At 38.6% G+C, this 13,149-nt stretch overlaps 1 protein-coding gene across 1 annotated transcript in view; it reads right to left on the bottom strand.

Moving 5' to 3' along the window:
* Positions 1-13,149, bottom strand: part of PDXK (pyridoxal kinase) — a 53,229-nt gene that overhangs the window by 14,682 nt on the left and 25,398 nt on the right. Inside the window, exons 3-5 of the mRNA XM_037376705.1 lie at positions 6,701-6,805; positions 3,130-3,213; positions 1,148-1,194 (exon numbers count right to left, since the gene is read on the bottom strand). Coding sequence (XP_037232602.1) covers positions 1,148-1,194; positions 3,130-3,213; positions 6,701-6,805 — 236 coding nt within the window. The remainder of the gene's footprint in view (positions 1-1,147; positions 1,195-3,129; positions 3,214-6,700; positions 6,806-13,149) is intronic.

The following is a 13,149-nucleotide window of genomic DNA, read 5'->3' as shown; positions in this document are numbered from 1 at the left end:
AGCAGGGCAGGGTGCATGTATACATGTGCCCATGTGTTACTGTCTTCCATTCCAACTGTATCAGCAACAGGTACAACCCCACCACAGTGTTCACCACTAGGTGCTACCAGCATACCCGTCATACTGATACAGAGCTCACTCATGCAGGAGTGGTGAAGTGATGATGACACCGGGACATTGCCTTGAGACAGAAATGCAAGACTAGGTCACATCTAAACCAAGGCATTTTAAATAATGATTTTATTACTTTTTATGACAGGAATGAGTTGGTGTGTTGCACATTAAATAGACTCCTCTTCTTCAATCTACCTTATCTTCCACCCAAAAGACATAGGTAGATCCATGGTTATGACTTTTCCCAAGAGCTAAAGCTTTGCAAGGTGGGTCTACAGCTGCTATGTATCTGTCTTGTTAGAAAAAGCCATGGACAATAAATATCGCAATGGACTTTAAATAAAAGAATAGAGCACAAAAACAGTGGCACATTTATTACAAAGTGCTATCTCATGATGTTTTATGAGCAGGTAAATTGTAAAAAAGTACATGGAGGAATTCATAGTGCATGACTAGCTTAAGGCAGAAGAAAACATAAAATATCATTATTGCTGATGACTTCCCACATCACGTTTTTACTGAAGTTATTTGCAAGTTTGGCCCAAAAAGGAACATTTCTTGGTCAGTCTGGTACTAGCACATAGAACCTTTCTGTCACTGACCACAGCCCAATACCTAACAGCTGTTGGATCTCACACAAAGTCAGTCATCTTCATTTAGGTTCAAGTGGTATGTCAATTCATGCCATCACTGACAATGCCAGCCAGGCTACCAGCCAAAACAGCTTTTGACAGAAGCTGAGGGAACTTCAGTGAGACAAGGAAGAGGAATATTGTCCTGTAGACAGGCTCTGTATTCCCCCTGTTGTCTCAGCAGAGAGTTAGAAATAATCACAGAGCTATGTAGTCATCATTCTTCCCAGATACTAAACTCATTCAAAGACAGGAAATTAAAGTACAAACTTACTTGATGCTGGGATCCAAAACCACATTTAAAGTAGCTTAGTTTTGGTGTTTAAAAATTAATAAATCTTTATACACCTTCATATAGTACATATTCACTATAGAGAGAATCCAAACAGGTAAGTACTAACCATAGAGCCTTCTCCATTCCATTTGTCACCCATTACTGGATCGCATACTGCAACAGAATAAATCTAGCTTTAGAAATGGGGTACAGTTATAGAGACCCTGGTAGGAGGGAAAAGGTTTGGGTAACAGTAGTGGCTATGTAACAGCACTGAGCACCTGATCGCTTATATACTCTCACAGCTCTTGCAGCATACTCAACCTGAGATTTTTAAGTGGTGGCTGCCAATTTTGAAAGAGTGGGCTATGAATCTTAAACAACTGTCAGAGGACTGTAGTCACCCTCTTCTTCCTGCTTCCATGTTATTATGTCTGAAGGTGATGAGAGAGTCTGAATGCTCAGAGTAAAGGGGCTTCTGTTGTACAAAGCACAGAGAACCCTTCCCTTCACTCCCCAACCTAAAATGCCAGAATAGTAGTATGGTGGGGAAAAAACACGAGAGAAGCTAATAGCTATGAAAAGAGTCCTAATTTTCACTTTAGCGTAAAAAGATACATGCCAAACGCACACAGCAAAATGCTGTGTGCGCACGTAAAAAAAATTAGGTGTATTACAATGAAACAAGAAGAAAAACCATGCCAATGTACATGAGCTCATAGTTGGTGTAATACTACTACTTATAATACATTTTTGGCATAGGTTCTGAATCATCAGCAGGATTAACATATTCCAAGTGCCCTCAGTTTTAAGGCGAGGATGGAAACAGCCTAGCCTTGTACTTTTAAAAGGAACATTGTTCATTGTAGTAAAACGGCTTTTAGCAAAGTAAAAAAGAAATATAAATCCAAAGTTATCAAATCAATGCCAAATCAATATTTAAGGAAGTTTCTGTGGGTAAGAAGAGGATAATTTGTTTCACATTTTAAAAGTGCTTTCCTTACATTATAATCTATTTATTAAATATAAAGGATATTAGAAGCCTAACTGTGTTCCCAGCATCTGTCTGCTTCCTTCCTTTTGTACAGCTAGATGTTTCTTTCTGCTTATGCTCCAACAGTTTTTGGCTTTCACTTACCAGTACAAAGCTCTGGAGAACCCGACAATGCAACAGTATTAATCAAGGCTAAAACCCAACAGAACACCAGCTCATGAAGATCTCTCTGCTACATTTTTCAGAATGATAACCGTGCCTTGTTAATTTTAAGTCAGATATCACATTGCACAGTATGACACCTTGCAAACCCTGCAAACCATTCTAGATGCTTCTTGACCACATAGTTTACTGAACCTAAAGATGACAGGTTCAAACCATCATTTGTAGCTTTTCATCCCACTAAATCCCCACTGACTTTGCCCTGTCATTCTAAACATTTTGCTCACTTCAAGCCTATGCTGGTTACATTCAAAAGTTCTGAAACAGTCAAGAGTCAGGAAGAAAAGAGGCGAATCTTTTCTCACAGGTTTAAGCCTGACGCAACATGTTAAAGACAGTTGTTGCTACAGTCTGTTGCTCTTGAGTGCTCCCAGGCAACCTTAGCGGAGGGCACCAGAGGTAAAAAAGCCCTCCAGAGGTTTAAGCTAAATTATGAAGCTTATAAGGCACAGTAAGACATTTCTGGGATATAACCTGAAACCATGGCAGGGCAACACAGGAGAGTCCATCCTGCTTTTCACTGACTTGGAAATCTAGGAGAGGCTTCAGCTATCAGCACTTAGATCCTATGCCTCTGATCTACAAACAGCAGCAGCCAGCTGGGATTTTATAAGCCCTTCTCTGATACAGACTATCAGTCCTCAAGGCACGTTCTCCTTTGGACGGCATAATGCAAGAAATATACTGAAAGGCATAAAATCAGAAAGATAAAAAACCAACTCCCTCAACACTTAAGCAAAGCCAAAACAGAATTTCACTGCAGCCTCAGCTGCTCAGAGCACAAGACGATTGTGAAATGCTGCATAACATCAGATCAGTGTTTTCATCCTAAAACAAGAAAAAGATGGGCAATACAGTGATGAAGTAGAAAGGATTATAATACATGTCCTTACCATATACTAGGTTAGAATTCTGTTGCTTTAACTCCTGGACAATATCCACCACCATTGCAAGAAACGATGTGTCTCTTGTATATCCTTGGGAAAAAAAGGCACTTTTGAAGTCTATTTTCATGAACACTTTTTTTCCCCCCCCATTTTGGATAGGAATGCTGCATGCTTCTCATTCTTTGGAACATTGCATTTTTAGAACAAAGGCATATTTTATTCAGGAATAATAGGTGGAAAACAAATTCTTGCACAACTACAAATACAACCTTAAAAATGCATTTACTAAGTATGTTACATATGTAGGGTTCATACAACTTCAATATGCTTGAACATATATACAAAAAGGTCAGGCTGAAAGAAAAAAAAATACATTCTTTTTCTTCAAAACAGCAGTCTGAATTAGTATTATTTATAACGTAGTAAATAAGTGCCCTGGTTTCAGCTGGGACAGGGTTAATTTTCTTCTTAGTAGCTGCTGCAGTGCTGTTTTGGATTTGGTGTGATGTTTTTAGTTGTTGCTGGGTGATGTTTATACTAAATAAAGGACTTTTGGGTTTCCTTGGCCCTGCCAGCCAGAGGGCTGGAGGGGCAAGGGGAACTGGGAGGGGACACAGCCAGGACAGGTGACCCAAACTAGCCAAAGGCATGTTCCATACCATGTGACGTCATGCTGAGTATATAAACAGGGGGAAGAAGGAGGAAGGGGGGGGACATTTGGCATTATGGTGTTTGCCTTCCTGACTAACCATTATGTCTGATGGAGCCCGGCTTTCCTGGGGATGGCCGAACACCTGCCTGCCCATGGGAAGCAGTGAATGAATTCCTTGCTTTGCTTGCACGCGCAGCTTTTGCTTTACCTATTAAATTGTTCTTATCTCAACCCTCATGTTTTACATTCCTTTCTGATTTTCCTCCCCATCCCTCTGGGTGAGGGGGAGTGAGCGAGCAGCTGCGTGGGTGCTTGGGGTTAAACCACAACAATAAGAAATATTTTAAATTCCATATATTTTGCTCTTACACTGGTTTGAAGCAGTTTTTTTAAAATTATTATTATTATTGTTGCTGATACAGTCCAACACATTAATGCAATGGAGACTTAATCTTGAATATTTTAGAGCAATGCCAATATACCAATCAAATTCCTATTTCTAGGCTTAGCAGTGAAATAAGTGGAAATAAGTTTTATTATATCTTAAGGCCCTAATCACAATGCTAGCACCACAATTATTCTTATTTAATCATTAATTTCTTTATTTTATAGATGCTTCTTTATATATTTATTTTGTGTATTAACTTTATTTACAACATCTGTTAATTAATGATTTTATTTTCATTTATTTTAATTCACATAGTAGCAGTATTTTTAGCAAGGTAGCTTCTTCAAACCTACAGCTTTGAAATGTCCACTCTACCAAAATATTCAACAACAGATTTTGGAGATTTTCTTTTTTTAACTCACAAAATTCATCAAGTCATAGTTGTTGCAGAGAAATGGAAAAGGCTTCCAAGATTTTTGAACAAAATGCTTTGTCTTATCTCTATGAAATGCTGATAATCAGTCAAAAAAGCCAAGCAAACATTTTTGTTTAAAATGACCTATGATGGTAGAACTGCTGAAAAAAACCCAGAAAGTATTATTAACATTATTGACAGAGGTGTTTAAAAAATTACACTGAACTGGAGTTTATTTTTTACCTTGAGTGTTTTATTGTAAATGAAACAAATATATGAAGATCTACAAGTAACTAACAGTCACAAAAGTTAATGAAATGTTATTTTGTATAATCAACCTGAAGACAATAATTTCCATCTCAGCTAAGATATCTACAGTCATCAGACATGCAATTACAGTCAAATCCCATCTGCTGACAAATTAGTTTTCAGTGTTTAAATAATCACATCCAGGTTGTTACAGGTACAAATTACAGTTGTGCGCTACAGTGAATGGCTGTTCTTGTTTGAAGAGAAAAATCTGTCATTTGGCCCTGAATGAAAAAACCCTGCGTTTTAAGTTCAGCCACAGTGCAACTGAACACTAAAACACTGAGAGTGTTATTAGATCTTAAGAAATTAGCGTCATTTCTATCCATGCCTTCTTTTTGTCCATACTGAAAATGGCTACACCAAATAAGATTTTTAAACAAACATGAACAACACACTGACCCATCTACCCAAAAATCCTATTTTAAAAGGCATGTTAATAAAGATCCTTTTTTCCCTCCAAAATTTCTTTTTGATGAAGAATTCTATTTTTCCTTCTACCATTTTTAATCTCTTACATCCATTTTGCCAGTACAAGACCGTGAGAGCAAAGGAGCTGGGGTCTCTCCCAAGCGTTAAAAGTAAAATAAAAGAGGAACGTTGCCACTAAAAGAATACTCCAACATTATTTACAAATTTTGGGTAATAGCATCTCCTGAAAACTCCTACAATACACTGTGCTTTTCCTGGAAATGCCCTCTGTGTGAGTTCTTTTGAAGAAAGAAAGGGTGTTTATTTCTGAATCACAAGGAACCCATTTATGCTGAAAGTAATTTCTTAACCTTAGCGTAGTGTATTTCTATTTAGTCTTTACTTTGGAGATACTCCCTGAAAAGGAACTGACAATGCCACACCTTTCAAGCCAGAATGACTGCTTTGGGGTTATAATCCATACACTTAAGTCTCCAGTTTTCTCTGTGTATAAAAACATTTTCCTACAAATTTAAGTAATGAAATCAATCAAATCTGGCAATATTTTTCTATTTACCTTTAAAAAATATCAGTTCACTGCTCTATAAATATTGATACTGTAATCTAAACCAGATGCATAGCTCTTACTGAAGTGAAACCTGATCAGTAACCTGTATTTGAGAAGCAGGAACTGGATGAGCAGCAGTTTTTAATAGAAACTGCACATATGATCTCTCCTTTCTATAGAGCATTCTACAAGTTCTTTGGCTATATTTATAAACACTTTGCACCTAGTGGCAAGGCAAAGGAAAACACTGCACAGTCATTTATGTCCTGCAGAACTGTATCCACTCAGAGGACCTACATAGTAACAACAGCAAAAAAAAATAATCAAGAGAGTCTACAAAGTCAAAACCAAAATCCAACCCTGCTTATACTCTGCCCTGTATCCAAAGCACTACCCCCTAAAGTTCAAGTAGAAAAAGCAAGGACAACTGTTTATAAAATCATGCTACAGTACTGCAGCGTGCCAGTACTGCAAATTTAAGAGAAAGACTTAAACTCATAATAAATCTTAAAATAACACTCTGATAATTCCTCATCCTTTTTTCAGTAGAGGCACTCCCAAAACATTAATCAAGTCTGTACATGACTGCCCTGTATGAGTCTGTAAACTATATGGGGGGATCAATTTACCCATCAATTAAAACCTTCAGGCAGAACACTGGCTGCTTTAAACTAAACAGCATGAGCAGTTGAGACGACAATATACAGATGAAACTGCAGAAGGACTCAAAGGAAGGAAAACTTAATTGCTTGGTTTGGAATAATGAGGGATATGGTTTATATTTCTTTACTTTTGTTTACATCTCATGAGAAGTTCAAGGAACAAGCTTCTTACCTGTGAGTACATAATCATACCGGTTGACCTTGTTCAGCTTAAGTCCTTCATAGAGCTCATGAAGTTCATCTGAATTTAACACCTGACCCTTCCAGTGGGCATAACCTGCAAAGTAAATGCCAGATAATTTTTCAAGAACTAGATTTTCTATTTAGGATCACACAGATGATACACATGGAGGGACCGTATCAGATATTGGCACCAGAAGGCATTGCCACCTCCTCTTCTGTAAAACACTGTTGCTGAATGAAAGCTGCTGTCAGCAGAACAGTTGCTGTGCTCAACAACTCCTTAGCACCTCTGTTTCCCAAAGGAACTAGAATGACTGCATTGGCGATTGAGACTGCCCACACACGACCTCCTGCAAGATTTACCCTGGAGCCTATACAACCATACTTTTCCTGTGTGGAGGGGGACAAACGTATGGCTTAGACTTGATTGGGGGAGGGTGTCAGTATAATCTGGTTTTGTTATTTTATGCTATAAAAAAAGAAAAACATTGACAGCTAGATGACAAGCTTAAATAGGCTTGTGGATCTGTCTGGACACAAGCATGCAGCACTGCTGCACCCATCACATATGGTGTTCACGGGGACCTGCATGTAACGAATAGACTGACCACAGCAGAACATTGTCATGGATGCTCTTTAAACATACCAGTGTAATCTGGCAGAATTTCTTCCAAAAATAGTTTTAATGCTGAGGATCCTGGAGGAGGCAAATGAGTATCAGAAAGACACTATAAACAGACAAATAATATCCATACACTCTTACCCTTGAACGATGTCGTAGAATTACAAGCCAATATTCTTGGCTAAGACATGGATGGATGCTGAAATTACTTGGGAGAAGTTGGACTGATTTCAGCAAAAAAAGGACCAAGCTCCATGGCAGCCAATTTCAAGAAAAAGAAAAAAAAAAAAAAAAAAGTCTTCCTTGACAGACTCTAAATGTTTGTTGAAAAATGTAAATGCATCCTGCACCTTGTCATCAAAGCCTGCCCATGTAGATGGCAGCCATCACTCCCTTGTATATAACAACAGAGCTTCCTCCAGGATATTAGATGAAGCACTCACAATCTAACCCTTCCAACCTCCATGAATTCAGAGTTTATCAAAATCTTTTTATTAAGTGGAACTAGGAAAAATGAAATGTTAAATGAGGCATCTGCTTTCACACCACCCCTGTGTGAAGGCAATGGTATTTTGTTTGTTTTAACTTCTGCTCTTAAGAGTTAGAAAATTCTGTGGTAAAAACAGTTGGCTTTGATTATCACTCTAAGTAACTGCCAAAAGGTGCCTAGAGCCTAGGATAAGCACATTTTTCAGTTTTCCTTCTTATGAATGCAAATACACCACAGTAGGGTGAGCAGATGGGTCATTTTGTTCTCCTCAGCTCACAAAGGCCTAGGTCTAAAACACGACTTGCTGCCAGCTGGCTGGGGGACTGACTCACATCAGCCACTACAATCCTCTCCCTAGCAAATGTATTTTAAAAAGTCTCTGTGAAGAAACGGACAAAATGAGGGATTCCCATATGTTTGGGCTGCAGTTCCATTGCAGAGCATAGTGGTATTCAGAACAGCAACACCTAGGCACATGTCTAGCCCCAAGTATGAGGAACCCTCAACTACAACTTACTCAAGTGTTTGGCTTATTTAACACAATGCAGATGTTCGCTCTGTCACATCTGCAGCTTCAGATAGAAATAATCAGTCCTCTCCCTGAAATCTCTACTTCTATTAGCACTGCAAAGCCAGTCCATACAGGCACACAACGGAGTCTTTCTTATACCATTGTGCCTGTCAATGAAACTGAGTGTAGTTTTCACCCAGAATCAAGGTCAGCTGGCAAAAGAGCAGTCATTCATCTTGCACACGGCCGTAAAAATAACTATGATAGATCGTCCAGACAATCTAGATACTTTGGGGAGACATTCCTACAGAGGGACCCTGCACATTCACTGTTTATCTAGAAGCTCGCCTTCCTATCTCAAGCCCTCTCAGTCAAGGCACAGGGTCTGTGCCACCCCTATCCTCCACTGAGGGAGGAAAATAAATATAGCAACAAAATGTTAGGTAGCAGCCCAGCTTAGCTCAGGAATTTTAAGTTATTCACATGGGACAGGGACATTGTCCAAACTCTGTAGTGATGACTTCCAACAATATCTAGAGGACCTTTTCTATCATCTGATAACATGCGTAATACAAACTAAAGTCTAATCATAGTAACTGGAGGGAAAAAAAAGTCCTAGGGAGGTTTTCAGGGAAGCCCCAGCTGTTCAGACAGAAGAAAAGGGGCAATGTCTTCACTGGATCTGCAGAAAAGTGTGATTTCACAAGGAACTGAATTATGTTCGAGTAAGAAGAAACAAACCAATTCAAAACTGGCAGCAACATGGAAACAACCCTAAGGCCTTTCCCCAGACTAAACTTCATGTAACATGATGAACAAGGGGCAAATCCCATGACCCTGCATTTCTCTTACTTTCCTCGTAGAATATATAACCAAAAAAGCAGCTTCTACAGAGGGACAGAAGAAAACCCCAGTTATTCATGTTCAAAAAAGGTTTCACTTCCAACTGAAGGATGGATACCTTGGGGTCCCAGGGAGAGGGACTATTACGAAAGGGGAAAGGCAAAAAAGAAGGAAGCCAAGTCCTTGTTTTGGCTGCAAAACCACCAAATAATTCCCCTCAGTGCTGGACTGAGAGCAGAGAGAACACTGCAAATCAGTATACAGCTCTCCAAAACTGCACTTGGCTCAGACTGACAGTATTAGTCTCCCAGATTAATAATAATTTTAAACACAAAAATGAACATGACCATTTAAACATCTTTATGCCCCTTCTGCTTATCTGTGTTATGGCCTTTTACTGCAATTAAATGTTATATATTTGCTTTTAGCAGATAAGGGAATGAAAACAGGTAAGATACAATGCCTCTTGTCACTCATCCCTCTAAAATGGTAAATGTGTTCATTAGTCTCCAAGGAAATGTCTTGGTTCATCTGCATGAAAAAAACCCCAAAACCAAAAGCAGCCAAGAAAGGCAGCCAAATATTGCACTCAAGACGAATTTACATACTTTTCTTTCTTGCCTGCCTCCACTGGTACACATTTTTTCCTCCTCTGGAATGGATTTATAAGCCTCTTAATTACTTCCAAAAACAAGGAAAAAAGAATAAAAAACACAGGCATACCAGAAGAAGAAAAGAACAACCCAAAACAAAACAAAAAACAAGCTACCATTTAAGTATAGCAGGGCACGTAAGATTTGTTTTCCAAACCAGAACGTTCTGTTCTGAGGTTTGAGCTGCTCCTGTGCTGCTCCCTACAAATCTATTCCAAGTGGCTTCAGTAACCAAGTATTTCACGTGGGAAAAAGGAAGAAAGAACTAGTGTTTAAGAACATGATGGGCAGACAATCTGGTCCCAGCTGTGTCACAAAATTCACATGTAAACTCTGGCATACAACCTGGTCTAAACATCTGACTTAATCTTCAGCTACCAGGTGGCCTTCAACAAAACCAGAAATACAGTACCAAATTCTCCATTGGATTTTTTACAGCTGGTCAGTGTGGGAGTAAAATACTACCAGTGTTAGGCAGGAGCAGAGATCTTTTCTTTTTGTCCTGCACTACACAGATGTGAATGACTGCATATGGGCGGTAGACTGTGGAGAATCACATAAATGAGACAGAATTATAATTTCTCATGTATCAGACCTATCTGCCAACCCAACCACCCACTACAGACCCGCTAAGTGGAAGTCAAAACTGCTTTGCTTAAGAATAAAAAGAAAAGGAACAAGAAAAAAACCAGGCTATTTACTCTGGAGCAGTTTCCAAGGTGTGATTTGGATGGCAAAGTAAGTACATTATATGCTTACCATTAACCTACCAATAAAAAACAAAAATGCAAATCACTGAAGAATTAAAAATGCACCCCAAAAAAATCAACAAAAAAAATATCTAATTTTCATTTTTGCACATCAGAGGACTAAATGCTTCTGTAAACAACACAGTAAAATATAATAAATAGCATAGAATCTTTGCAGGTTGCATGACAGCTTCTTTTATTTGTGCATGAAGCAAGATGCCATTCAAGGGTGAGTCACACTCACACTCTCATCATAAAAGTTCTTCACTAAGCAGCATGACAAACTGTTCTCCCAGAGGGACTGATTTAAAAGACATTTTCCAAATTTCAGGATTATCAGAGACTGAAGAAAGCTGAATTTTCTGAGCAGGAGTCAGCAGAAATAGGCTCGTGGTATCTTACTAATTTAAAGACAAGGCAAAAAAAAAAAAAAAAAAAAGCAATAATTCACCAAAGAAAGCATGTTGGTCATAAATTCCCTCTGCATTTTATCTTTTGCTGACAATATCAGGTTTAAAGATGGGGATGGGGAAAGAAAGAATGCTGTGTCTAAAACCTCACACAATTTCGTACCTGTGCCCCTCTGGTATGTGGCATTCTTTGAGAAACTACAGGTCACAGCTAGATTTTGAAGCAGAAATTTGGCCTTCAGCTTTAATGATGGCCACAGAAAAGGGTCTCATAAGATCTTGTTCTCATACAAAAATCAAGTTACCTTCAGCAATTCACCCAGCACACTATTCCCGTGTATTGCAGCACTGTTCCAGACAAGCCACAGCCCAGCATGGCAGTTTCTGTTCCTAAATCCCTGCCGCAGTAAATGGATTTCCAGGTGCTAGTGCTAGTTGGTGTGCAGGCATGCATACATGCTCAGCTTTGAAAAGTCTTCTTATGAGGATACCACATGTTCCTACCTACATGACTATCCCAAAGAGGAGGTTCAAAGCCACTGGACTTAGAATCTATCCTTCAATTTAAGAAAGGGTAGAAAGGATTTCATAGGAAAACTGCAGTGCTAGACAACTAGACCTGACATGAAAGGGAATATGTATGGGCCCCTCCTTTCTTTGCCATTCCTTACTCTTCCAACCAAATGACCGACACTTCTACGTATAATCTCCTTTTACACACGCTTGGCAAGTGTCAAACACAGTATTGTGAATTTTTTTCTGAAAGGTCTGTTTCCCAAAGCCATGAGGTTGTGCAGTGCAGCAATCTTTGGGATTTTCTAAGCGCATTTATAAAACAATCAAGATTACAGAAAAAAAAAAGAAAGTGACTCCTAAAACATCAGGAGACAAAATAAAAGATCCAAGTATTTTAAAGACTTGTGATCCCTGAGACACTTTTAGTTTTGGGATGTTCATTTAGGCCTTTTTGGCGGGGAGTGTAGTGGTAGGGGTGGCATGGAAATCCCTAATTTGTTGTTCCTTCTGCTACCTTAATTGCCAAACTTCAAATGAAGCACCAGTAACATTTCTCCACTTGTGATACTATTACATTTTTTTTTTCTTTTTAAGATATTGAAGGTTTGGATTTTTTGTTTTTAAGATGTTTTAAGAGCCTGGTCATCCTGTTGGTAGTGTAATTTTCCTACCTTCAAACACATTCAGTTTATCATCCAATAAAACCTCTATTACACTCTTTTAACACCCTTTAAAGCAGATTTTATCTTGAAACTGAAAGCCAACAAACAACAAGTGCTCATCCATTTTGAGTGCTAAGTTATTTCACATGAAAAAATTGCTTAATTTTCGGAAAGTACAACAGTTTTACCCAGCTATCAAACACCAAACAACAAAAAATACCCAACTCCAAAACTGAATACATTAAAGAAAAGTAAGTCACACCTAAGTATCTCTTATAAATACGACAGAACCTTTGTACTGTGCCAAAGGGTAGAAGCATAATAAGCAGCTTTTTGCCTGAGCCACAAAAGGCCCCCATCCCTTGTTTAATTATTACCTCTTTCATGCCTTTTCTCTACAAGCAGAGATGGCTTTCTAGCTACCTTTGAAACATTCCTTTCTTCTTCTCTGGGTGACACTAAACTCCTTCCATGATGGGAATATTTTATAACTTTTTGAAAGCTGCATGGAGTTCAACATAGTAAGAGAGGACAGAGGCTTCTTGGTCTGCTCTCTGGTCCAAATATTAGTAGTTTATTAATAAAGCTGTACTTGTGAGATAGTAGGAAAGTATCACAACTTTTGACTTCTTCCCCCCCCCCTTTTCTTCGTCAGAAACAATTTGAGCTCTTTTCCAAGATGTTAAAGTCAGAATTTGTTCCTGGATTATTTTTTAAGACACCCTTAGAATTTCTTTATCTAAAGATCTCCCCTCAAACAACCTGCCACCACCACTACAGTAGATGTGTCTCCATTGATCCAAAAATAGCAAGTCACTAAGTCACTTTTACCTTTATGGGTAAAAGGTATTGCTAAAATACACATAAATTTAAGCTTTCTTTTGGAAAATAAAGTCCTCTACCACTGTGAGTTTTAGAAAGTCTGAAAGTATTATGTGAGTGCGTGATACTCAGGCTTAGAACCTAAGTAAAAATACACCCA

Source organism: Falco rusticolus, chromosome 2 (assembly GCF_015220075.1).
Source record: "Falco rusticolus isolate bFalRus1 chromosome 2, bFalRus1.pri, whole genome shotgun sequence".
In the NCBI taxonomy this organism is placed as follows: domain Eukaryota; kingdom Metazoa; phylum Chordata; class Aves; order Falconiformes; family Falconidae; genus Falco; species Falco rusticolus.
The sequence above is the reverse complement of the archived record's forward strand: the minus strand, read 5'-3'. Positions and strand labels throughout refer to the sequence as shown.